Source organism: Phaenicophaeus curvirostris, chromosome 22, assembly GCF_032191515.1.
Source record: "Phaenicophaeus curvirostris isolate KB17595 chromosome 22, BPBGC_Pcur_1.0, whole genome shotgun sequence".
Classification (NCBI taxonomy): domain Eukaryota; kingdom Metazoa; phylum Chordata; class Aves; order Cuculiformes; family Cuculidae; genus Phaenicophaeus; species Phaenicophaeus curvirostris.
Window position 1 is genome coordinate 8,508,543 of NC_091413.1, and position 27,377 is coordinate 8,535,919.

A 27,377-nucleotide genomic window follows, 5' to 3' on the forward strand; every position below is an offset into this window, starting at 1 on the left:
TATAAAAACTCTTCAGTTTGCTTGAGCTCTTTCCCCTTCATTGCAATTCTCACATCTTTCTTCCCAGAAGCAGCCCTCACTGAATTGTTTTTCAGAGCTTTTATAGATTTTAATTCACATTTTTTAACCATCAGTGAACTTAACAGTCCTTTACAAAATGCTGAGATCTAAATTATAATATATCAAATCATGCCCACAAACATACTTATCCAGCTTAAAGCTGCCAAGGTTATAGAGCACTGTCACCATGCGAACAGAACCTACATGCTGAACACCTCAGGCTCCCAGTGTAGCTGTGCATTGTCAGCAGCCAAGGGCTGGAGACAGAGCAGCCTTCAGCTGCCTCCTGAAGACTGTCATCTCCAATTAATGTGAGGTAGAGACCTCTGGAGGGAAGAGGCTCTGGCACTGCTGTCTCTTCTGCTACTGAATCAACATACTAACCAGTTGAACAAATACTGACTTACAAAACGTTTAAAAGAGATAAATAAAAAAAATCATTTCAAAATGTAACTAGGATAAGAAGCAGGGGATCAAGCACATACAGACCTGCAATAGCCATTTATGATCCTGCCTGACACCACTTTGGTGATAGCCTTCCAGTGCTTGGCTTCTCCTTCCACTGGAGCTCCCAGTAAGACCACATCTTCAATGATCCCTTGTGAGCCTATTAAGATGAAAGCAGAACAGCTCAGATTTAGAAGATGTGTTAGAAACTATATGAGAGGGAGAAGCGGTCTGGCCTCTCTCCAAGAAGATACATTTCAACCAGCAAACCTGTGGGAAGCCCCTTCCACCCAGCCATTGGTCTGGGTTTGCAGAGAGCTGAACCATTGTGCTTTGAAAGAGGTGAAAGGGATGGGACATTCCATACAGTGAGCAAATGCTGTCACATATTAAGCACGATAAACTATTCCTACAATCTGTCCTTAAAGCTGAGTTCATGAAAAACATGACCTGTAGAGGAAGCAGAAAATCCCCAAATTCCTAGTATTGATTAGGAACTACTAACAATGAAGGCGTTTGCCAGCACTAAGTGATAATCTATAAAACTGGTTTGATTTTCTTGAACAGCCCTTCAATTTCAATGCCCAGGGCATGATTTGCTGAAAAGGAATGTTGACTTAAGCGTAATAAATCTCCCTCTCTTAGCAGACACCTGCAGATAGGAAATTTCAGTAGAAATAATGATTGAATGAGAAATTTTGGGCAGCTCTGCTACTTTCCTAAACTCTTAAACGATCTATTAATGCATGTTCATAAATCTTCTTTGTAACAAGAGATCAAGCACCTGATGCCACAGCAGTTCAATGAAATTCATGGCAGTGCATGTCTTTGGAGACTTGTGGGCACAGCATGCTAAATCCCTACTCGCTACCTGTGGGAGACTGGCATTTGCAAGATGTGAGCTAAACCATTCTCAGGTGTTTGCACTTTGTAAAATAACACAGTGAAATTTACAGGGAAGCAAAAGCAACAATGCCTGCAAACCACATTGAGTTGTGATGGAGAGCTGATGCCTGGCTGCACTTTTTAAATGTACATCAAATGGTTTCCTTTCCCTAATAGCAGTTAAAAACTTGGAGCTGCCCACAGCGCCTACATCCTTCTCTGCAGTGTAAATCCAGCGCCTGACAGCAACTCAAAAGAGCCCTTGTGGTATTATTTCTTATTGCACAGCAATTTCGCACCCATCAAGAGAACAGCAAAAAGCAATTAAATTTTGTTAGTGTAATCTGTGAGCAATAAAGTCCTGTTCCCATAATCATGGGCAATGTGAACGGGCCAGAGCCTTGTGAATGGGGAGCTCATTCCAGCCAAAGCACTAAATTCCATGAGCACAGTGTTAGCCAACTGAATAAACAAACAGCTAATTCATCAGGATGCTGAACATATGGGCAAGGTATCAGTATTTGTTTCTCCCGTCCTTTGTACAGCTTACTTCTTGCTCAGAGCAAAAACGTTCAGCCTTGACTGAGAAATACTCATTTTCTTGAGTATTTTTCTTGACAGAGGAACAGAAACAGGAGAGCAGATCAATGGCCTGCATAGTTGCTGACACTCTAGATAAGTTCAATATATTTCACAGTTTGCAAATCTTTTCTATGATGAAGAATAATAAAGTTCGCATGGCAGAGAAAAAATAAAAAGCAATTACTGACTGGTAAAAATTAAAGCCTGGTAAGATGGTTTGTCCAGAACTGAACTCAGAGACCATAGCCAGTCCTCAGGAGCTGGGTGTTGCTGTGCGCTAGGGTACAGCCCACTGGGCAAAAAGGAATGCATCTCATCACCTTAGTCCTCACTGTACAGAGCACAGGGTGGTGTCCGTCTCTCTCTGGGCACTGTTCAGATGCAGTGTTTCACAGCAGAGCATTCCTGATAGCTGACCCCAGCAGAGATGATCACACAGAGCTGACACTGCTCACACAGGCCATTCTGCAGGTCATCATAATCAGCTTTAGACAAATATGTAATGTGTGACCCCTTGCTCCTAGGACACACAGTTTGGCTTCTAGGTTCAGGTCCAGTTGTCACTAGTTTACACTTCTTATTTCTGAAATGCATGGGAATTGTGATGAAGAGATCAGACCGATGATCTTCCCATGCAGGACCTCCTCTCTGATGGGTCACTACCACATCTTCTGCTATAATGTCGTCTTCTGGAAACCCACTAAGCTCTGGCTCCCAGAGTAATTTGTGATGAAGTACGCAAAGGTTATTTAATTGCAGAATTAACGGTATTTGAATTTCCACCTTGGTGTTTCGCTGGATAATCCATGATTTGTTATTTGTCCTCAGAAACACCACTGCATCTGAATACAGAAGGCCTGCCTGAGTAGGCTTTGTATTTATTTTGTGTGCGACATCCAAGTCCAAATCCAAATCAGTCTCAGATGTCCCCGGTCCCAGCTTCACTCTTTCTGTGGCTTGTGCTGGAATGTGCATGGGAAGAACGCCTTGGCAATCTGTGCTGAACATGCTGCTTTTCATCTCGCAAACAGCTCAGCTTTCGTAATTCAATTAAGGAACTGAAGGATCAGTGTAGAGTGGGGAGCCGCCATGATACGTAATTACGATGCTTGGATTCTTTAGAATGCCAGCCAGCCTTCAAGACCCCTGATGGTTCCTTTCACATAGTGCTTAGTGAGGGTCCCATGCTATTTCAGTGAGAGACTACAGACCACTAAATAAAAGCCTGAAAATATCTCAGGTCCTGGCATTCTTAGGACACAAAAAGAGTAGATCTACAGCCAGATTAGGATCTGGGCTCTGCCTTCAGCATGACTGCATTAGGATTTAATTAGCTTTGTTTTGAGAACAGATATCCTCTATTTGAGGTTTTCCATCTTAAACCAGAAATGAAGTTCTGATAGAGATGTCAGCACCCTCATGTGACTCCATTCCCTCCGTCTTGGACTTTATTGAACATATTCCTCCCTAAAGCTCCCTATTCATTAGCCACTCCCTGTGAGGCTAAATGGTAAATGAATTAAATTAGCATCACAGGGGGGAAGGCAGGCTGCACGCACACACTCACTACTGACTCAACTCTAAATGCAATTCACATCAACTGATCCTAATGATTTTATTCTTTTTCTAAATTAAAAATAGAATCTATTAATGAACAGAACCACAACAGGCAACAAATTGACAAATGGTTTATACTTGACTTTGGGGAGAAATTACCATGAAAATAGCAGATGACAGTGGCATTTCAGTGACTTAAATGGAAGGGAGGATCAAGGAATGAGATACAATAGCTCCAGAGAGCTGCCAAGAAAGGCAAAGCGTCCTCTGCTGAGATTGCAGTGGCATGTGGGCAGCTTGCAGGCTGCTCCAGCAGTCAAATGGCACAAAAATACCATGTTGTGGTATACAGACTGGAGACCGAACTGACACACTGAGCATCTCGAGTGAAGACTGTGGATTTAATCCATGAACTGGTGGGAAAAAAACCAACCAAACAAGAATTTGGCTCCAGATGCATTTCAAACCCATTTTTTTTTAGGTTTCTCTCCTATCCTAAAAGATCCAAGATCTGTTCCAGAAGAACTTCTCTACCCGCAGTAAGGAAAATAAAAGACAAAAATGTGAGAAGGTGAAATTTACCTTTTTCTTGAGCCATTTCCTGCAGGCAGAAATAAATGACTCTTGCACCTAGGCTGAAGCCAATCAATGTGACAGGTCGCTTGCCCTAAGGAAGAAGGAAACGTCATCAAATATTGCTGCACATCAACACCTGATACGGAAAGCACTTATGGCTGTGCGTGATCTTTTAAACACTTGAGCAATTCGGTTGATTTCAAAGGGATGAAACTCATGCACAGTTCAACGTTCAGAATTCTGCAGATCTGGTTATTTTGTGGGTTTTGATACTCAGAAAATCAACTAAGAGAAGCCAATGATCAGAAGTTACAAGAAAGCAGATGTTTCAAACAGAAACAAAACTTATAGAGGCCTTTCAGTACTGAAAGGGGCTCCAAGGAAGCTGAGGAGGGACATTTTACAAGGGCATGGAGTGATAGGATGATGGGAAATGACTTTAAATTGGAAGGGGGAAGATTTAGACATAAGGAAGGAATTCTTTACGATGGTGGGGGGAGGCCCTGGCCCAGGTTATCCAGAGAAGTGGTGGCTGCCTCACCTTGGACGTATTCAAGGCCAGGTTGGATGGGGCCTTAAGCAACCTGATCCAGTTGGAGGTGTCCCTGCCCACGGCAGGGTGTTGGAACTGGATGGGCTTTGAGGTCCCTTCCAACCCAAACCATTCAATGATTCTATGATTCACTGTCATTGCTTTGAAATGAAAGCCTAATGCACAGAACAGCATTTTCCTAGATATGTTTCACCACAAAGAAGCAGCAGCTGCAACATCAGACTACCGACCACTCCTAGACTGGAGACTGAATGGCAGTAGCGCTGTGTGGCTGTTGCAAACACTGATGTGGCGTGAGCTTTTATTTTGACTTACCTAATAAGCTTTGCTAGATCAAAGGGAGCCGAATTTCAACACCAATGAAAAATGGTCTTTGTGTTAACCAGGGAGCAGGTGCGTGAAGGGTTGCCCAGCCATCACACTAACCAGTCTTAGACGCTGTGGCACATCAGAATGGGTGTTTTCACAACAGCGAGTGCTTAAAAGGCAGTAACTAAGCAAAAGGCTTGCATAAAATAAAATTTATTTGCTCAACTGGGAATGTATTTTTATGAAAAGTAGAGTTTGTTTCTGCTTTACTGTTTCACCTTGTTATTTATGACATGCAGCTCTGGTGCCACGGTTCCCAGAGGGCTCCTCAATAACAGATACCGGACTAGCCTGACTGTGAGACCAACACGTGACCAGCAGAAAACAGCCTCCCTCCACGCCAGGGACAGCCCAGCAACTAACAGAAGGCTTTGAGGGGGCAGAAAGGTCTTCAGTAAGCTTTCTCAGAGAGGCTTAATAACTTCTGTTACTGCTTTCAGGCATCAGCCCATTCAACTCCTCCATAGGCAAAACCACAGCTCACAGTGTGTCTAATGTTGCACCATCTCCTCTTATGTTGTTTTCCCACTGCCTCTCCATTAGCCGTGAGTATTTTTAACACTCTGTGCCCTCTTTTTGTCTCCACCTATTTCACTGTCTGTTCTCAGATCTCCACCAACCGAGTTGTCATGGCTGTTCAGTGACATGGTCAAGCTGCTTGATCTGGACCTCTTCTTCATTTAGAAAAGCTTTAGGTTAAATGGAATGAATCTTGACAGGATGCCTCTGATTCACCTGGGACCAGACACATCCTGGTAGCCTTCACGGATAATTTTTCATTTTGCAGTTTATTATTAATTTCTCCCTAGAAAGATACTGCTTGATAGTTAAAGGAGCACGACTGTAACATTTAATCTCTGTGGGCCAAATCCCTTCCAGACATTATTCCTGGATAATTTCTAGCAATCACCTGTTGCTGACTGAGCAGGATATGCGCCAGGTGCTTGCCTACTTCAGCAGAGCGATGCAGACACACTCCCCAGGGGTTGTCGATGACACCGGCAACGGTCAAGAGCGAAGCTGGCCAAGTCAAAGCTGTCACAATACCTGCAACACACAAAGCAAAGAGCATGGCAGAGTCACAGATCTGGGCTGCTCTAAAACATCAAAACCAACATGTTTCACTGCAGTTAAAAGCTAAACCTAGGACCTTCTATCATTTCCAGTTTTTCTTTCTCAAGAGCTAATCTGGGAAATGTTTTGCTAGACTGAAGATAAGAAGGAATGTGATGTTCTGATACGGAGGCAAACAGACGCCATATATGAATGCAACCTGCGTGTTTGAAAGGTTTATTGAAAGCAGTAAAGCACCGTGTAATACCATAGAGAAATAAACACAGTCACGCATCGAGGAAGGTTTTTCCAGCTGTAATTTTAAAAGAAAGAGTCAATAGCACAGAGGCACAGCGATCCAGGAAAGCAGATTTCAGTTACAGGTGTGGCAGAGAGGGTTTTCAGGCCACTTGTGCCGGACAGTGCCAGTGCTGCCTCGGGAGGTGCCTGCTCAGAACTCCTCCTTGTTCAGGAAAGCTCCTTTAAACAGACATCAACAGCCAAAGTGCACAAGAGCCACTCAAGTGGATCTGAGACAATTTAGGTTCTTACCTGACAAGACAGTGAATTTTAAGGCTTCTTGAGCCATCATGTTCACAAAACCATTCAGCAAGGAATCTAAGGCATTGCCAAGCTCCATCAAGTACTTGGATTCCCAGGCCAGACAATACTGTTCACGCGATTGCAACATGCTGCTCCATGGCGCTGTGAAGCTCCCTGGGAAAGGTTGCAAAGATGGAATTCACGTTCAGAGAAAATACAGCAATAGCTGACTCCTGGCAAGAGGAGTCCAACAGAGAATCAGAAATGAACCAGCAGGACGCTGAAATTTACTGATATGCTGTGATTATCAGGGGTTAGATTTAAAAACACTGTGAGATTTAGACTCCATATTTCCACTGTTTTACAATAAATAAACATGCAGCTTTAGCTGCCTTGGCACAAAATCTTCAGTGTGGACAGACTCAGACTTCATGACTCACTGAACTGACTCAAAGACCTCCAAGACAGATGGACATTAATGCTAATTATGTCAGGTAGCAAGGACATTCCCCCTGTTGTCAAACATTAGGCCAGATCCTGCAGCGCCTTCTCATTCAGAGCACAGAAGAGCCTGTCCTAAGAAAAACGAAATTCTGAACAGCTGCATGAACTGAGATCAACGGGGCCAGAGGAATGGAAAATACGTAAGATCTCTCAAAATCTGTCACAGACATCTTCCCAGCACTTCAGTTTGGGGGCAAGCCCTGTCTGAAAACAAGGAATCCGAAGTCACAGATCCAGACTGCAATTAGTTTTACTTTGCCATCTTGCCTCATTAGCCACTTCAGTTTAATTTTTTTCCACTAGATGTTAATCAAAAGCAGTGCCTGGGTATTTGAGAGATAATGGATAATTTTCACTGTGCGAGTCAAAGTTTTGGTTGAAAGAACAATTTTTAAGCCACACTCTCCCTTCTGCTTGTAGTGTAGCTTGTACCAAGGGGCCAGGAGGGCCCTGGCATTGCTATTAATGGTGGGTGAGCTCTGAAGCGCAGAGCAGAGCAGAATTTTCATCTTAATTAACTAAAGCCCTTCCCACACTGTTCCTTCCCCAAACAATGCAGGACAGGTTGAGGCAGCTGCTGGCCAAAGCGGTATGAGAGCCATAAGCCAGATTGTACCACCACATACTGTCAGGTTTGGGAATGGACAGTTAGACAGTGAGTGGGAGCTCAAAAATCACAAGGCAGCAGATTCTGTGAAATTCCTGACCTCAGTCCCTCTGCTTTAAGAAGTCATGCAAGTGTGTCTATAGCCAGACACAGCTGTAAGAATGAAAACGAATAACAACTCCAGTTTTGCTTTTTTAAACATGATAGTAGATTGCTAGTTATGGAAGAAGAATGTGTGTCATTTGTAACTACCTTTTAAGGGCAGACAGACACACAAAGGTTCCTGAAGGGACACACTTGTCTTTGTAACGGTGCCTGGGAGCCCTCCAACCCCAAGGATTTGGACCCCTGGCATGCAGACATTGAGCAAAGCCAAAGCTCAGTAATGCAGAGTGGAAATAAACTTACTCTGACAGCAAGCTGCACCCTAACAAGCAACAGGACAGAGACATCCTTCTGCATTGATGATATCTGGTGTTAATTGTGATGCTTCTGAGTAAATTGGCAGTGGTTCAGTCAGGTTGCTGAACACATCAGCAGACAGTTGACATATTTTATATGACAAGCTATACTGAAAACTAAAACACTACGGATCTTCCAAGGTTGCTGCCTGTAAATTCACCTCCTGAGTGCTGTGCTTAACAGGATTTACTTGACAGAACTTTCTTGCCAATAAATCTCATTATCTGGCAGATGTTGAGGAAGAAAAAAGACAGTATTTTCTGTTAATTGCTGGAGAATAAACATAAGGTCTCAGAGAGGCGAGACACTTCGTACTACTGCTAGACATCACCCACCCCAAACAGACCTTTCCTGGCCAAATCAGACTGCATTTGTTAACAAAAACAACCTGCTATGATTACTATAAAACCTACTATCACTGCTACCACTTTGCTGCCCTCTGTCTTTCTTCGGCTTTGACTAGGATTGCAGATTGGGTTACAAAGTCTGGTGTTGAGAGTCCATCTGCCTTAGCTACCAGGCCATGCAAGGATGGGGAAGATATGGGGAGGTTGGAACTGGACGATCTTTAAGGTCCCTTCCAACCCCAAATCATTCTATGATTCTGTGAAGACACGGTGCTACGTGGGCATGAACACTGTCTGAAATGGAACAGAGACACAGCTTTCTGGTCTCCCCTCAGTCTCCTGTTGTTCTTACCGTATTTGCCAGTGCACAGCCATCCAGTAATTGCTATGGTGATGTGAAGATGCTTTCCTTCAGTAAGTGGGAGGAATTCAAACTCTTCTATGGCTCCCACACGCTTCTTCATCTTGTATCCTACACAGCAAGGCAGAAAGACAAGGCTCAGAAATCACACAGCAGGGACAGGCTCTGCTAACAGTAGAAGGTTATTAAGACATTAATTGGTTAATTTGGATAGGACATTTTTCCTTTCCAAACCCCTCCACGCATTACTTAGACCTTGGTATGGAGCCAACAGGATCTTTCTGAGCTTGTGGTATCTGAGGGAATCCTAGCAGAAGGCTATTTTGCTGCAGACCAGACACAAGATGTAACAGCTGCTGCTCTCCATGGCAGCATCTTTGTAGTCCCAAGCAGTAAGCTTTCATTTCCTTCATTAGCCACATACCAATCATTTTCCTACGTGGTCATCAGAGGCTACACAGTTTCTCAATCAGCATTCAAATGAAAATCTCATTGCTGTATGACATACCTCAAGTTGCTTCCCTGGTTCTGCAGAGCTGAGTCAAGTCATTAGCTCTGCATTTGCGGACATGATTTTGTCTGCAGTATCTGAGAAATGCGTGGTCTCTCCCTTACCAGTGAGGCCAGCTCCAGCTGCTCCAAAAAGTGATGCCATGACAGCAATTCCAGCAGTCGAAGCTAAAGCAGCTGCTCCAGCACTTCCAACAATTGTAGCAGCCCCTGCAGCAACCAGAGGGGCAGCCAAGCCCCCTGTCAAGCCTGAAGATGCAACAAGGAATATCAGCAAATCATAATTACCCACCTAAACCACACAGACCTTTCCCTGTGCTCTGGGAGTGCTGCTAGTGCTGCTGCAAGGGAACAAATAATGTTTCTCTTTGCATCACCAATAAAGGGTCTTTCTGGGACCCTCTGCAGGCCCTGAATCTCTGCACAGACTCTTTGGCTGACTTCAGTAAAAATTAATAGTTTATAAGTCAAAGGAAGGATGTGTGGTGGCCTGGGGTGAGCTGTGCCCTGTGTGCTTAGGAAACGTTGATCTAGCCTCACCGTATTTTGAATTTAGAGTTGAAGATCTGATTCTCTTATAACACAAGAGCAAAAGAGGAGAAAACACTAAGAGTGGTTGCCTCAGTTTAATGTTGCTCCCAGTGAGAGAAGCCACACTGGAATAACTTTTCCAGCTAATTATTTCACTTTTATTTTTTTATGCAGCTGAAAACTCTTTTTCTTGGACTTGGGGTTCCTGTTGGGTTTCAGTGTTGGGATTTTTTTTTTTTGTTTGGGGTTTTTTTTTGACATCTGAAGGGACATTCTGCCTTCAGCCTGGCAAAGCAAAGCAGTGAATGCTTTAAAATTAGAGCTTGGCCTAAAAGATATGATGGCTCCTGTTGCTGAATGTGTAATTTAGATGCCCCTCCTTCTGACACTAGTGCTGTGCACCCAGTTACGGAGTGAGTCCCAGAAACACCCAGGGCAGCCTCACCGATTACTGTGCCACCCCCAACGGTGGCCAAACCGATCAGCAGGTAACTCTTCAGCTTTTTTCTTCTTTCCTTCTTTTTTCTTGATAATTCTGCAGTCCTGTGGGATTGGAAGCACAAAAGCTGATGAAAATTCCTGATGGGTAACAGTACTGCATCAGAATCTGCTGTTATTCTCCTCAGTGTAATTCCCCTACTGGGAATAGTAAAAAATAAAAAGTAGGCGTGGACTGTGACAATACATTTGGATTTATAAGCATGGACATAAACCCACAGATTTAAATTGAAATGATTTAATTGCTGACAAAAGCCAACAGATGATACTTACTTGGAAACTCCTTCCTAATAGGGCTGAAGCTTGTAAAAAAAAAAGATACAAAAAGTGAAAAGCATTTCAATAACTGTGTACTGCCTGTTTGTCCTCAAAACCGCTAGAAGGCAAAGTGGAAACAGGGAAAGGTGTGTGAAACAAAAAGGAATGGGGGTAATTTGGGTCGAACAAAGAGATGGAATTCACCTATTTTTCAGCAGCAGTGTTTGTATTTAGTTGCTTTCTAATTGCATATCACAATACAATAAAATAATAGCTTTTACACATAGTCATTAATTCGTCTGCATGCATTTAAGCTATATTTTCACAAGCTTATCAGAAAAAGGTAAATAAACCTAAAAGGAACAAATACCACTTATTTGGCACTACTTTTGGCTTCTCTCAACACTCTATGGTTTCTGTCTTACAAGAAATACTTCCTACTGCAGAGGAAAGTGCAAGGAACCAGGGATACTGGAATGAGTTGTTTACAGAGGAAGGTTCCTTCTAGCCTGCTTACGCAGTGCTTAATCTGGACCTTGAAACAGGAGAAACTATCTTGCTTCCAAACTTGGTTATTTTCCCTCTTAATCCTAGCCAAATTGTGGATTTTCATTATCCATATAATTGCCTAATCCCTCCTGAGGCCCCCTGAGTGCACTGTAATTTTGATAAAGACAATTTTAGGTGAGTCTCAAACAATGCACAGCTTTGTACAACACAGCAGGAGGAGAATGAAGCACAGTGGGTGAAATCCCTGAAGCCAGGGCCAGAAATCCCACTGACTAACATGGCATGGAGACTTTGTCTCCAGAGAACCTCCAGAAAAAAGCACATATTACCTGCTCCAGCAGCGGATGTAGCTGTCTGTAGAGAACAAGAGTGCAACTTCTGTATTGCCAAATACACTTTCTACAGCCCCACAATCAAAGAGGTACCTGAATGTGCATGCAGTCACCAGTCTGAACGCCTGGCTTTGGAAAAAATTGCTCCTGGAGTTCTTTTAACACATGCTGCAGTCTGACTGTTAATGCCTAGGTTGGCAACATCCAGCAATTTCTGTCCTACATAGTGGTTCATCAGCTTTTAGAGTCAACATGCTGTTGTCTTGGGCTAAAAATAATGACATTACAAGAGTTGAAACGGAACTAATTTGGCTTTAGTTGCAGCAATGAGCAAATTGAGTTATGTGGGTAGGAAGATAGTTTTCAGCTACAGCCTGCAGATGCAGTGAGTAAAACTACTGTCATGAGAACTTTGCTTTCTTTCTGTAGCTGCCAGCAGCTTCTTTTAACAGTTGTTTTCCTAATAGCTTCTGCACTATAATTATAACTGGATTATCAGACTGCTTTTTATCCACCATGGTAATTAACTGTCTGTTTCAATACTTCCCTACCCTCGGTTATGCTGGACGTGCAGCTTCGGGCCTGACCAACAGATTATGTTCAGAGGATTTTATAGATGGAGTGACAGGTCATTTTCCAACGATGAAAGCAGCAGGAGTACACATTAGAGAGAAACTGATGTCATGTTTTACAGTTTCCTACAGAACCAGGGGTCACACCTGCAAAGTCAGAACACTTTTGGTGCCAGTAAGATGGATTTTGGTGTTTGGCATATTGTTCTCTTGACCTTGGTACATTTAACCTTGCACAGTCTGGGACACAGGCCACACACCCGAGCAGCAAAGGTAGGAGCAAAAGCTACTGTTACCAAATAGTAATAGTAAAAAACCACCAAAAGCTGCCAAACCCCAGTTTGGTTGTTATTGTTCCAAAATTCTTCCAGTAGATGGTCAGTGCTGGAAGCACCCTAAGCAGGTGTTAAATGCATTCCCTGCCCAAAAAAATGGCAACAGGTTTATATTCTCCTCCCTTCTGCATTACCTCCTAACTGCAAAACACGCAAAGGGTCATTGATACCCCACAAATCTCAGCCTCTTGCTTGTTTTCACACTGCACTAATAAATGTGTTCACAGTGCGGTCTTGTGTTGCTCCCTTCACACCTCTCTAATGGCCTCAAGCTGCACCAGGGCAGGTTCAGATTGGACACTAGGAAAAATTTCTTCACTGAAAGGGTTCTCAGGCACTGGCAGAGGCTGCTGACGGAAGTGGTGGAGTCTCCATCCCTGGAGGTGTTTAAAAGATGCGGAGATGAGGTGCTTAGGGATATAATTTAGCAGTGGACAGGTACAGTTGGGCTTGATGATCTCAGTCTTTTCCAACTTAGTGATTCTATGATTCATTATAAAGACTTTTTTTCCTTTTATCTAACAGGCATTTATTTCCATGGCTGCAACTTGGGCAAAGAACACGATTGAAACCCATGGCTTTTGCCAGAGCAGATACACACAAAGCCCACTGCACTAGCAGCAATGTTTGACAATCATGCTGGTAAGTACGCTGTGTAATCCTCCCGTTGCTCTTGCCATTTTCAGACATGCTGCTGTCTGTTTGGATTGTGCCACAGGAGCCACAGCCTGGCTGACAGAGAATTTTACTCTTTGTGTCTAACTGAAGCATCAGTTTTTTTTGCAAGCGACACCCCACTCTCAGCACTGGTGAGGCCCAGGACCAAGTCTGTTTCCATGAGCCACAGCAGAACAGCCTCCATTAATGCCAACCCTTGCTCTCACATGCCAGTGGCGTCCTGTTTAGCAGTCCACGATCTTTGAGATTATTTTGACTTTCCCTTTTCACAGTGTGCTATAAAGTTAAGCGTTATTTAAAGCTATAACTGAAAGATATTCATTGCATGCTGAACACCCTAGTAACATCTGAACTGTTCTGTGTCATGGACGGCGATTAAAGCCGTTCTTAGCACTCAGGTTAATCTCATAACCTGTTTGTTGAGTTCACAGATAAAACTATTAAACAGCTCCTTGAAAAGTTCACTACAGACATGTTTACTGCCTTATATATTGCTAAACCTTCGCACACTTCCTCTCCGATAAGTGAAATAGAAAAATACTAATTCCTTATAGATATTGACATTTTGGCTGTTTCACATCAAAGAACTGGTGATTAAGAGAATTAATCTTACATTAATAACACAGAATTAGGAGTCAGGTCCATAAGTATTGAAAGCTGCAGATTGTTGCCCTCAGAGATATTCCTTCAATAGTGGTTAGACAGCTGTGTCTTAAACATATATATATAACGGCTGTAAATTGGAGAGGGAAAGATTTAGACTAGACATAAGGAGGAAATTCTTCAAAATGGGGGTGGTCAGGCACTGGAACAGGCTGCCCAGGGAAGTTGTGGATGCCTCATCCCTAGAAGTGTTCAAGGCCAGGTTGGATGGCGCCTTAAGCAGCTTGGTCTAGTGGGATATGTCCCTGCTCATAGCAGTGGGGCTGGAATTGGATGATCTTTAAGGTCCCTTCCAACTCAAATTATTCTATGAAACAGGATACAGGGAAGGACAGATCCACAGAAAATCAGCAGCTAAGAATCTAATCCTGACATTTATAGGAACTACATTCTACAAAGGCTTCTACTCTATTAGAAGGACACTGGGCCAAGAGACACAAGATCTTTCTGATGTATTAAGCATAACCCATAGTCAGGGAGAGGCAACTGGAACAAGGAAACAAGGAATTTTAGTGCGGAGCAGCCTTTTCCACCTTGTGAGGCTGGGTCTCAGCTCTGATTTTATGAAAGCTGAACCTTCCGGCTTCTCAGTGCAGCTGAAGTGCTGTGAAGGCTCTGCAACCCTAATCAAGCCATAAATGATTACGCTAAGAGCCACGGGGGAAACAATCAAAGACTTGACTTAGACACAAGTAATTACTGCAAAACTTTCAAGCACCGGTAACGGCTTTTCATCTGATGGTCAACACAAATGTTCTTACTCTGACTCTTCCTTTTTTCCTTCCTTCAGACCCTCAAGCAGAGATTCCTCCAGGGCTTCCAGCTCCTCCGCAGGTATTCTCAGCAGCCAGGTGATGTGGCAGATCAACACCCTTGCTCGAGCATCGTAGTACCCTTAAAGAGAGGGAAGCCAAGGAAATCAATCAGTCTGCACTGCACTGGATTAAACAGCGTGTGATGCTCTCAGCTATGCTAGAGGATCAGGTCACATACAAGCATAACTCAGGCCCTCTTTGTCTTTCATGTATTTGAAGACAACTCCTGCTTCACGGCTCTGGAGAGGGAGCATGTCCCTTCTCAACAGTCCTAACTGGAAACATCAAACATACCTGGATGGCACAGCACACCTTAGGATGCACCAATGCAAAAACCTTTTTATTAAATTAATCTTTTTGGCAACAAGAGGGACTCTGCAGTTTAAATTACACACGGGCCCACCCAGCAAATGTGTGCATTTGTACTTCCCTGCTGGTGATGTGGGACTGGACAATGCACTTGGATAACATGTGACAGGAACAATGATTACTCCCGGGCTTATCAGCAGGTGTTCTTAGAGGAAAGATATTTTAAATGTACTAGATTGTAAATTATTTGTGCCAGCTCTTGCTTTTCTCATGGGTTTCAGCAACACCTGCTGCTTCCTGACGGTAAACCCTTCTGCAGAATTCTTGGTGCACCCTGGGATAAAAAAATGCAATTACCTCTCCAGGTGTGGGTGAAGATAACAGCAAGACCCAACTACAAAGCATGTTTCTGATACGCAGTGCACGTAGATGGCAATCTATTATTTATTTATTACCATCATTAAAAAGATAACAAACTACTTCTGTAGGCTTTAATGATGCCACTGTGAAAATGTATGCTTTGTTAAGAAATAAGGGCAGTATTTACCTGCCAATACGTCCCATGTCTCTCACGTCCAAGCAGGGATTTTAACAAGTAGCATCCTGCCTGTTAATACACAGCTGAGCCTTTTACTCAGCCAGCTTGGCTGTAAGTCAGCAAGGCTTGAAAATATATTAGTTTTAAATTCTTGCTTGGCCAAGTAAGCAGTTTTGCAACAAAGGACTTGTAAATTTTCCATTAAAGCAAGAACAAAACCGGTGCTTTGTCCTGCAGTGAAACCAGCTCATCAGCAGCCAGTGAAGTCTCTCCTCAGAGAACAGGGACAAAACCAGAGATTTTAAAAATGCAAGTGGTGATATAAACCAGCTTCTTTAGAGGTGAACATTTTGTTCAGTAGCTAGTCTTTATTTCATTAATTTCATCAGACTAATCCATGTTATGGATTGTAAATCAGAAAATGGTTTTACGTGTAACATAATACATGAGTAAAATAATATTTATTTGTAACAGGTTTCACATGATGCTCTGGAATTTATTCCCTGAATAGTTTATTTTCTAGACAACCAGCAATCTGCAGAAAATTTGCCAGGCTGAAATGTTCACAATAGCTTCTCTGCCCTCCTAAAAGAAAATGTGGCCTGCACACCTGGAAGCACTGGAGAAAGAAAACCTCACTCCAGGTACTAAACTCCAGAACTTTTCTACTATCACATCCATTTGCATGTGAAGGGAAGGAAGTGAACAGTTGTTCCACTTCTAACAGGTACCACTAGCCATTCCTAATAAAACAGTTGTTTTTCCTGTAGTGGACACAGGGAAAGACCTCGCTGCCTTTGCTGTAAAGGAAGCTGAGATTAAACAAGGTTGGTACCTTCAACGTTTTGAGTATTTTAAAGTATCAGATGTAAACTCATCAATATTATTGACAAAGAACAAATGCTGGGTGAACTTACCATCTCTAAGAGAGAAGGAGAGAAGGTCCTGAAAAGAAAAGAAAGGAACACTCAAGTCACAACTGACGATGTATGCCTGAAGGTATGAAAACAGGGGCATGAAAAACCATTAAATCATGACTATGATTAATTATTGCAGCATGTCAGTTCATAAACATGGGAAGCCAGCGAGCTACAACAAAGCCAGGTGCTTCCAGTAACTCCATATGCAGGTGGAAACGGCTGGACAGAAGCAGATAATGCTTGGTACCTGCTGAAGCATCCCATATTTTTTGTTACTAATGATCCTGTTGCAAATGAAAACACCATGACTACATTGGACTTCAAAGTTTGGAGAAACTGGGCTCTAATTCTCTTGCCTCTCTAATGCCTTCTGCTCACTCTAAGCCATATAGAATTGTATTTCCAAAGTGAGTAACGGCTTTGAATGCTGCTCTAATGGATCAGTGGCTCCACTTTCCTTTGGTGTTCTGGGAACTCACAGCTCTAGGTGGTAAGGTTGAAGTGGCATGGGTTCTTTCAGATTAAGTATGCAAAGCCAGAAAACTCAGAATTTACGGCCATCTGTCAAGGCTCAGGGACTTGGCTTCTTGTGTTGGCTCTTCATCCAATAGGAACTGGAAAGCCAGATCAATCCAATAGATGGTTTCTATAGAGAAATCCATGAAAAAAAAGAGAAGCCAATGTTTTTACTACTATGTTCTCCACTTTTATTGTCACTGAATAAAGTTTAAGTGCACCACTAAGCATTGTTTCAGACTGGCTGCTGCCCTCTACTAAACCTAATAAAGCACAGCTGAGTTTTACAGAGAATCCTTCAGCCCTTTGGAAACACAAACAGTGCTGCCAGAGTTTATGATTATTAGTCCTGTAAACTCCTAAGCAAAATTTGTATTGTAAAAATGTCTCTAATCTTTTCTCTGCTGCATGAGAAGTGTCAAAGAGAGAACAACCATCCTTACTCAACTCCTGCTAGAAAAGGGCAAACTGTAGGTATTACAGGCAAAACAAAGTAAGTGCCTGGACTCTGAATATAATTTTAACATAAGAAGCATCTGCTACTTCATAGAGGAGAACAGAGCTTTTGCAAAGTACTGGGGCACCCAAAGGACTGAGGCAGCTGAATCTCACCTGCGGGTGATTTTCACAAGACACACCCCCAAAACCTTTGCTCCACTGATGTCCTAATGTTTTCATAGAATCAGAGAATGGTTCGGGATGGAAGGGATCTTAAAACCCATCCAGTTCCACCCCCTGACACGGTCAGAGACACCTCCCACTGGATCAGGGTGATTAAAGCCCCATCCAGCTTAGCTTTGAACACCTCCAAGGATGGGGCAGCCACCACTGCTCTGGGCAGCCTGGGCCAGGGCCTCCCCACCCTCACAGCAAAACATTTCTCCCTAAGATCTCATCTCACTCTCCCCTCTTTCAGCTGAAAACCATTCTCCCTTGTCCTATGCCTGCACTCCCTGATCAACAGCCCCTCTCCAGCTTTCCTGGAGCCCCTTTCAGTACTGGAAGCTGCTCTAAGGTCTCCCCATAGCCTTCTCTTCTCCAAGCTGAACAACGCCAACTGTCTCAGCCTGGCCTAGTATGGGAGGTGCTTGAACCCTCTGATCATCTCCGTGGCCTCCTCTGGACTCACTCCAACAGCTCCACGTCTTTCCTGTGCTGAGGATTCCAGAACCGGGTACAGGGCTCCAGGTGAGGTCACATCAGAGTAGATGATGTGACCAGGCTTTGGGGCATTTGCCTCCAGTATGCGATATTTCCACCTTGGCATGCTCTGTCCCAGTCTCCACGTAATGCAAGAACTCCTGTGTCATTTACCAAGCTATGCTGTCACAGGGAGCCGTACAAGTCCTAGTCAGTCCTTCCCTTTACCAGACATCTTCAAGTAAACTTGAAGTAGAGGGTGAGTTTATTTCACACACACTCCCCTACTGCCAAGTACCTGAGTGTCTGCTCCCATCCACAGAGAAAGCTGCCTTTTGCGGCCTAACAGGAGAAGCATTTCCAGAAGTCATCTGTTGGGCTGTGCTCTGCATAAAGCAGTTGCCACTGCTCTTTCATCCTACACTTCAATGGCCAGAGTGATCACCCAGGAAAAGGAAGGTCCTGTTTGCTGTCTCCAGTGCGTAAATATCCTTTTTAATTAAATTAGCCACTAGGTCAGGTCTCTTCTGTTCCCCAAGTCACCCTGCTGCAGAAAAAAGGCTTCAATGAGTGTTATGTGTATGCCCACATGCTGCAAACTGTTCTCCAGGCTGCTTGGTGGGATGGGGGAAATGGAGACATTAATCCCCATAGGCAGAGGGAGGAATGTAACCCCGGCTTTGCAGAGCTTGAGTTCTGTAACCACACAGGTATCAGATACGCAGACACCACCACCACCTCCTCTCCTGCTGTGGTTTGTGGGGAAGGGCTGGCACAAAGGTGTCAAAGCCCAGGTTCCAGGCTTGGAGCCCCACATAAGACCAAGCGAAGAGTCTGAAGTCCAGAACAAGGTGAAGCTTCTGACCTTGTTGCCATTGTTTTCAGTGGACTGGTGTTAGCAGCCTCTAGAGCGGGGCTACTGGTTTCTGCAGAGACTGTTTGCAGACAATAAACTCTCCCTGTGTGTTGCAAAGGGAGCCGTGGGGGTTGGCTCAGGACCAGTACAACTCGCCTGGTATCGTCTGTGGGACCAAATATCAAACAATCTCTTTTAAAACCCTGGCCTAAGCGTTTATATCCATGCATTTCAAACAGTGATGGATGGATGGAGGTAATCTGGTGATAAACTGGAACTACTGTTTTGATTGCATCTGTGCCAATTCACATGCTCAAGTATTTCTAACTTGTGTAGGCTTTGCACGTACTGCTGTTCAAGTCCCTTGGACTCCAATCAGCACTGATTAGATTGGTTCATGAGTTGTTTGCTTTCCTCCTCTAAGCAGTAGTTACTATATTTCAGTCTTGTTTTGAAGTTGGTGTCTTGAGTCTCCCTGTGAACTCTGCACTGGATCACTGCCCGTGTGACTGAGGGCCTTCACAAAGAAAGGGAAGCGATTATGATTCAGAGTCTTTGCCAGCTTTCTATGAATTGCTGCAAGTTCAAAATCCATTTCCTCAACAACAGAGAACACCCAATCCCCATCACAATGAAAAACACAGGAAAATGGGCATTCTGAGTATGTTCAGAGCAGAAAAAAACTATTCATGATAAGAACTTTCAACATTTTCTCACACATCACCACTTCTTCACCTCTTTTTGTGGCACTTCCTTCTCATACCACACCCATAGCCTGTGTGCTCTGACTGTCCTTAACTCAGTTAACCAATGCTTGCCTGCCCTTAGTTGTCTGCGATGACGTAAACAAAGATAAAAATCCATAATCCTCAAATTTTCATTGAATCAATGGTGAGACTCCCCCTAACCTCCTAACCCCATGCAACATCCTCAGCGGAGAAGGGCATTCAAAATGCAGGTGTTGGTGCCAGCAGGACCACTGAGCAGCTGAGCAATGACAGTGCATGATTGTTAAACAAACAGTAAATGTGGCCTCAGAACCAGCTGAACACAAAGAACCAAGAGTACCATAAAGCAATAGATCAAGAATTCACATAACTTTGTCCCATAGCTTGTTTATCTTCAGGTGAGCAGGAAAAAGCTGATCTCAGTCGGATTCACTGACATTTCCCACGTGGCAGTTTGCTTCCCCAAAGACACCCTGCAAGCCTCTGCTGCCTCGCTCTACACAAGCCTGTAATTCTATTGTTCCCTTGACAAAACCCATCGCCTGGCCCATAAACACAACTGCATGAGGTACTGATGCTGTAGCATTAGACTGATGGCTAATCCCAAGCTTTGCTTTCAGCTGTTCACAGAATGGTTGTCCATGGCTTCTGCATTCCACCGGAATCCAGGTGAAAATTGCCTCAGCACCCTGGGTCAGAGCAAAATACTGCATGCTCCCGTAGATCCAGAGCCACCTCTCTAAAAGCTCACAGAGCCCTTATGCAATGCAAGCTTGGAGCAAGCACAAGCTAAATTTCACCAAAATTCATAAACTCAGCTGTAATGCAGGAAGGCTTGCAGAGATCTAGAGAATCCATCCAAAAGCAGAGAGAATGAGGGAACCAGGCTGGGAAATACCAAGCCATCTAAATACAGCAAAAACCTAGTGTGGATTTACTGATTTTGAGCAAACAACTTCAAATCAGCTGCTCTTACTTTAGATCTGTCCTAACCTATTAATAAAGGTTAAGATTCTCTGTTGCTGTGCTCGTACTGTTACAGGCCTTTGGGTGCTGTAACGTATGGATGTTCGCAGATCTCCCAAGGCCTTTTCTGGACTGAGTAGGAGACATAGAAGATGGCTGAGATATGGGAGCTGCTGATGATCAAGCGCGTTCACTCTTATTGCATCTTTTCTAACGCAGCTGTGTTCTCACATCTGCATTTGTGAGGCCGCTGCTGCAGGCAGGTGTGTGATAACTATTACTCAGCGCCAGAGCTCTGTCTGAACACAGCACGTCTCGCTATTTCCTTGTGTCTGGCAGACAGCATGGGGCACAATGTGGCAGTGGCCACGTTATGCATGGCAGCAGCAGCCTGCCGTACTCTTCGCCCTGCACATAAGCCTGGATCAGGAGGTATCTTCCACAGCTGAGACTCTGCAGCAAAGGTGAACGCTACCAAAATACTTCGCTTCTTTTACCTTTACATCAGGATATTATGCAGTAGTACCAGTCTCAGTAATACTTTCTCAGTGAAAGTAAACAAAGTCACAGTAATTTCTTGCCTTCTGGCCAAAGCTGACTGGAAAAAAAGAGCCTGGAAATTGTGCTATTTCATAGAACCATAGAACAATCAGGTTGGAAGAGACCCACCGGATCATTGAGTCCAACCATTCCTACCAAACACTAAACCATGCCCCTTAGCACCTCGTCCACCTGTGCCTTAAACCCCTCCAGGGAAGGTGACTCAACCCCCTCCCTGGGCAGCCTCTGCCAGTGCCCAATGACCCTTTCTGTGAAAAATTTTTTCCTAATGTCCAGCCTAAACCTCCCCTGGTGGAGCTTGAGGCCATTCCCTCTCATCCTGTCCCCTGTCACTTGGGAGAAGAGGCCAGCACCCTCCTCTCCACAACCTCCTTTCAGGTAGTTGTAGAGAGCAATGAGGTCTCCCCTCAGCCTCCTCTTCTCCAGGCTAAACACCCCCAGCTCTCTCAGCCGTTACTCATAAGGCCTGTTCTCCAGCCCCTTCACCAGCTTCGTTGCTCTTCATGTAGGTAGAGATGTTTTGTATTACAGGTGTGGTGGCTTTTAAACAAATGAAAACAGGATCTAACATAGTCAGTGTTTCACCAAAATCTGTAGAACGCACATATGAATCAAAAGCATTGCAAAAATACAAGGTAAAAAGCCCGACAGCTCTCTGTTATGTAAACAGAAAGCATGGAAGACACGAGATATTAATTGACCAGACAGTAACCGTGCCTCATTTCATCACCTCCATGAGCTGTTTATGGATACAACGGCTGCCAGTCACCCTTATGGCTGCTCAGAATTAAAAGCATCTCAGAAATACTGATTTTACACCCTTGACTACACAAACAGAACTTCAGTTTCAGCCACATATGACAAATCTCTTCAGCAAAAGCAAACAAGGGAGAAGGGAGCATATGAACTTACCTGAGTAATGACACCTGGATTTTCTTTCAAGATGGGATCCTTCAGCAAAATCTGGGCAAACGTTTCTGTGCCCTCACCTCCTAAGCCACCGGCAAATGCTGTCATGGCAGGCAAGACAGCTTCAGGCAGGTCAAGCCATTTCACAAAGCTCTCAATAAAGCCCATTCTGAAGGAGCTGGAAGGCAACCATAGCAGTTAAGGCTCCGTAACGGTATCTTTGCGAAACAAACAAGCAAGCAACCCGAATGGGGCCAGCCCTTTCTTGAACACATGCTTTGAAGTTTGCAACATGCAGGGATGCACCTTGTGCTGAAGTACAAAAGGTGTAAGAGAGAAGTCAGTACAATTAAGAAAACACCAAATGGCAAAACGGTCTTCCACTTCCCTGGCTTCAGAAGCCCCCCCAGCATTTGTACCAGCTCCATCCAAGCTGCCACCTCCTTTGCTTGACCCTTCCCACCCCAAGCAGTACCTTTGCTCTTTTTCAGGGAACAGCCATGCTAGGGATATCCCACAAAGCGCCGCATAAGCAAATCTTCCTGGTTCCCCCAGCTGCTGGGCCAGAAGCACACACGGTTCCTTTACACCTGCCTGCTCAGCCCTGCTGTGCTGTTTCGAAGGCCAGCCTTTCCACTTCTCCTCCGCAGCCATTTTTACCTGCAAGTTCAACAAGGAAAAAGCAGAAGTAAAAAACCCAAACACAAGAATCAGTTGGAAACCAGGAAGCAAGGAGATAAATTGCCTTTGTTTTATCACTGTCACTCTTGCTGTCGGTATTAAGTCAAGTCTGTTAAGGTCCAGCTTGTGTACTTACCCCCCCGCAAACATGGTGCTGTGGCCAAAGAAGACAACAGGAGACTTTCTGTTCATTAGTCCTCACAAGTTTTGCACAAAATAAGCTGGCAACACTTTACACAGTGAAAGGAGAAGCCCTCTGCAAGATGCCCAGTGTCTGGGCTCCACTCAGGCATATCACTCACAAGTTTACTACAAAAACATCACGTAAAAGAAGAGCTCTGCACCCGGTGAGGGACCAGTACAGCTGGTGGGAAATCACTTGCCTCTCATCTTCAACCCATACTGCTCCTTTGGTCATTTGGTTGAGGGTGTTAAGAAAGTTAAGTCCAGCTGCAACCTCTGATGAAGACTATTAATACATCCCATGGACACTGCTAAGCTTCACGTGTAATATTCTCTCCTCTATACAACTTGCCACTGCTTTTTGCCAGAACACAAGATCCCTGTGCCATACAGATCCAGAGCAGAGTCACAACATTTCTTTTTAGAATGCAGACATGTCTGCACCTTTTGACTTCACGCTTTCAACTTCAAGGCTCCCGACTGCTTGCTGGAGCTACCCTGATGATACAAGCAACTAGTCAAAATGGCTGAATTCAGGCAGAGGAGACAACAGCTCATTTCACAATTCAGCATGGGTAACAATCTGTTCCAAAGCTGCTCATTGCCTGTAATTTCTACTGACTTCACCAAGACTCAGTTGGTTTCTGAGGGGCCCCAATCACCTCTTTCATTATATACTCCCATCTAAATGTTTCCTCTCTTCAGAACCCTGTAGGAAGGAAAGTGGCTAAACAGGAATTAGGAGCCCGTATGGAACTGAGTATTGAATCTCAGGGGATGCAGACACCATTTATGGGGTAGTTTATGAGTCCTAGGAGAAAGAAATGCAGCACAGGAGCAGCTCTTTTTAAAGAGATTGCGTTGTCTGCATATATCTGTCATGGTCTGCCAGGAAAGGTGTCCGCCTTACCTTCCCACTCAGAAATGTATTTGAAGCAATTCCTATTTCTCAAGGCTTTCACCGTTCAAGTGCTAATGGTAACTACAAGGAAAATTCATCACTTGATGACTGATAGTTACGGTAACTCACACTCCTCTCCCTGAGAGAGTTCAGCCCCCCCAAACACACATCTCATCCGGCACATGGGCCTAAGGCATCTTGGTCCATTCCCACAGAAACATCACATTCCAGCAAGATGGCAGCACAGAGTCCCTGGGAATAAACAAACTGTTATTTCTGTACCAGCTAGAGAAGGGAATGGCCAGATCATGCTTCCTTGGAGAGAGTGGGTGCCTGAGATCAACCCTGACCCTGGTGGGCCCATTCTGGTGCCAATTTCAACACCCAGTAGCATTTACACTCAATGAACTGCAGCTGTGAAGGCACCAGATGGGCCTCCTTGCCTCCTATGACTGCCTAACAAAATCCAAAGAGTTGTATTAGCTCAGGAGCTCCAAAGCCTTCATTTGGACACCCAAATCCATTTCACATCTCTGATCTTTCTAGAACTTTGCAATTACTTGGCATGCCTGCTCACTTCCGAGCACAGATTTATTAGCTTGTTATGGGAGATGGCATCGAAAATAAAATCCCCTTCTCTGCGTGATAGATTCATTCTCATATGACAAGTTAAGCAACAAAAGGATTCAGAAACAGTACAATTGCTTAACCTTGTTTCCTAATAACATAAAAAATGTGAATAATTGTGGAGTGACACCATAGTGGCTTCTGGCATGCAACTGTATCGCTGTTATGCAAGAAATCATTCACCATGCTGAGCATCCAGAATATAAAGAGAAAGGTCTTGAAAGACTTTGCTCTGAAGATGCTCTGATCAGCACACTCAATGTCCATCCCTCAACATCCGTATCTATGTCTCCATATCCAGGAAAAAATGGGCTTGGATTTTCAGACATCCAGCAGAAAAAGGGCAACACACAACTTAGTAAAGAAAACTTGAGCCAAAATGTTCTGCCACTAAGGTCACAATGAGGAAATTGAAAGCTAGGAATAAATCCCCAAAGTTATGTACAGCTTGTGGCACAAGAATTCAATTTGTTTCAAACAATGTGATTCAGCAGTCAACAACATTGCTGTAATCTGAACTGTCACTTGAAAGAGAAATTTTTTAACGCTTCCAGTGCTCACTTTTCACACAAAGCCTTTGTTGTCTTGAGAGGTGATGCATTTTATATAGCGGCTCCTGCAATCCTTTTTGGGAAGCAGAAAGGTAATCCTTTTGTGGATCTAATACTATACAATACACACGTGCTCTCTACAGCTGGAAGAAGAAATACAAAGCTGCTGGCATCTCATTTGTTCTGAACTATGACAGCAGTGACCAAATTGCTGATGGGTTAATCTCATGCCCTCAAAAGTTAATGAGGCATCTCATTAACTTCAGAGAAGCAGCTGTAGTTAACTATTCAGATAGGGCTGGCCAAAAGCTCCCTTACCTAGGCACACTAGCAGAGAGCACAGCTGTGTTGTGCCTAATGTTGGACACTGACTGCAGAAACACTGGCGCAGATGAGGCCTCTTGGGGACAGGAGTAGGTCCCCAGAGCCATATACGTGCTTACACACCAGGAATGCCGTTGCCTCTGTTTTTAATCTGTAGAGACAAAGTTCACACACAGAAAACAATTAGAATCCAGTATCTTGCTGGAAAAACACAACCGTGATACAGACACCACTGCAGATAGCGCTAATATAAAACATTAGCTGTAAAATATCCCGGCTGTGCTTGCAGCCCAGAAAGCCAACTATGTCCTAGGCTGCATCAGAAGTGTAACCAGCAGGGTAAGGGAGGAGATTCTGCTCCTCTAATCTGCTCTGGGGAGACCCCACCTGGAGCCCTGTACCCAGCACAAAGATATGGAACTGTTGGAACAGGTCCAGAGGAGGCCATGGAGATGATCCAAGGGCTGAAGCACCTCCTGTCTGAGGACAGGCTGAGAGAGTTGGGCTTGTTCAGCCTTGAAAAGGCTGCAGGGAGATCAGGGAATGCAGGGATAGGATAAGGGAGAATGTTTTTCAGCTGAAAGAGGGGAGATTGAGATGAGATCTTAGGGAGAAACGTTTTGCTGTGAGGGTGGGGAGGCCCTGGCCCAGGTTGCCCAGAGCAGGGGTGGCTGCCCCATCCCTGGAGGGGTTCAAGGCCAGGCTGGATGGGGCTTGGAGCCCCTGATCCAGTGGGAGGTGTCCCTGCCCATGGCAGGGGTGGCACTGGATGGGTTTTGAGGACCCTTCCAACCCAAACCATCCCATGACTATGATTCTGTGAACAGAGATCAAAGATAGAGGGGAGGAGGAGATGGGAAGGCTAAAAGCTACAGTAGCTGCAAAGCTGAGGCCCTCGGTTTTTCCAGGCTGAGGCAGCAGCGGCTGAAGCGATGCTGCCGAAGAGCGTGACCCGCAGAAAAGAGGGAACTCCTCAGCTGGGAAAGCTGGAGGAGCAACATCACAGGGTCCCGCAGCGCCGCCCCCGCCGCTCCCGCTCCCCCTCCGCCCTCCCGGCCCGACCTGCAGCCGCCCCGGGCTCGCGCGGCTCCTCTCCGCTGCCCGCCCCTTCCTGCCCGCGCCGCTGCGCAATCGGCGTACAGGCTGCGCCGGGCTGATCCGCCGCGCAATCGGCGTACAGGCTGCGCCGGGCTGATCCGCCGCGCAATCGGCGTACAGGCTGCGCCGGGCTGATCCGCCGCGCAATCGGCGTACAGGCTGCGCCGGGCTGATCCGCCGCGCAATCGGCGTACAGGCTGCGCCGGGCTGATCCGCCGCGCAATCGGCGTACAGGCTGCGCCGGGCTGATCCGCTGCGCAATCGGCGTACAGGCTGCGCCGGGCTGATCCGCCGCGCAACTTGCGTATGGCGGGCGCTGCCCTGCTCTCCGCGCAGCTTGCGGAGCGGGTGGGGGCGGGGGAGGATGCGCAGCCCCCCCCGGGACGTGTTCAGCTCCGGCCCTTTCAAGGGCGGGGTGGGTCGGCTTATAAAATCACAGAGTCACTAGGGCTGGGAAAGAACTCAAAGCGTGTTAGAACTGTCAGGCCAACCCCACAGTGTCTGCTAAATCACAGAATCACAGAACGGTTTAGGTCAGAAGGGACCTCCCAGCCCCATCCGTGCTGGCCTTGAACCCCTCCAGGGATGGGGCAGCCACCCCTGCTCTGGGCAGCCTGGGCCGGGGCCTCCCCACCCTCACAGCAAAACGTTTCTCCCTAAGGTCTCATCTCAATTTCCTCTTTCTCAGCTGAAAATTATTCTCCCTTGTCCTCTCCCTGCATTCCCTGATGAAGAGCCCCTCCCCAGCTTCCCTGGAGCCCCTTTCAGCACTGGAAGCTGCTCTAAGGTCTCCCTGCAGCCTTGTCTTCTCCAGGCTGAACAACCCCAGCTCTCAGCCTGGCCTTGTATAGGAGCTGCTTTAGCCCTCAGATCGTCTCCAGGGCCTCCTCTGCACTCTCTCCAACAGTTCCATCTGCCTCTTATATTGGGGGCTCCAGGTGGGGTCTCACCAGAGAGGACT

At 45.2% G+C, this 27,377-nt stretch overlaps 1 protein-coding gene across 2 annotated transcripts in view; it reads right to left on the reverse strand.

The window, feature by feature from the left end:
• The window catches only part of TMCO4 (transmembrane and coiled-coil domains 4), a 42,469-nt gene extending 17,178 nt beyond the window's left edge, over positions 1 to 25,291 (reverse strand). The window contains exons 1-12 of one of the 2 annotated variants that reach the window (XM_069874826.1): positions 25,005 to 25,291; positions 22,527 to 22,711; positions 22,055 to 22,229; positions 16,373 to 16,400; positions 14,555 to 14,687; positions 10,393 to 10,490; positions 9,522 to 9,665; positions 8,898 to 9,017; positions 6,635 to 6,799; positions 5,940 to 6,076; positions 4,114 to 4,198; positions 550 to 667 (exon numbers count right to left, since the gene is read on the reverse strand). In XM_069874826.1, the coding sequence (XP_069730927.1) occupies positions 550 to 667; positions 4,114 to 4,198; positions 5,940 to 6,076; positions 6,635 to 6,799; positions 8,898 to 9,017; positions 9,522 to 9,665; positions 10,393 to 10,490; positions 14,555 to 14,687; positions 16,373 to 16,400; positions 22,055 to 22,229; positions 22,527 to 22,705 (1,382 nt within the window). In that variant the 5' untranslated portion in view covers positions 22,706 to 22,711; positions 25,005 to 25,291. Of the gene's footprint in view, positions 1 to 549; positions 668 to 4,113; positions 4,199 to 5,939; positions 6,077 to 6,634; positions 6,800 to 8,897; positions 9,018 to 9,521; positions 9,666 to 10,392; positions 10,491 to 14,554; positions 14,688 to 16,372; positions 16,401 to 22,054; positions 22,230 to 22,526; positions 22,712 to 23,076; positions 23,121 to 25,004 lie in introns of those variants that run through there. The other variant, XM_069874825.1, reaches the window with a different exon arrangement.
• Between the last annotated feature and the right edge of the window lie 2,086 nt (positions 25,292 to 27,377).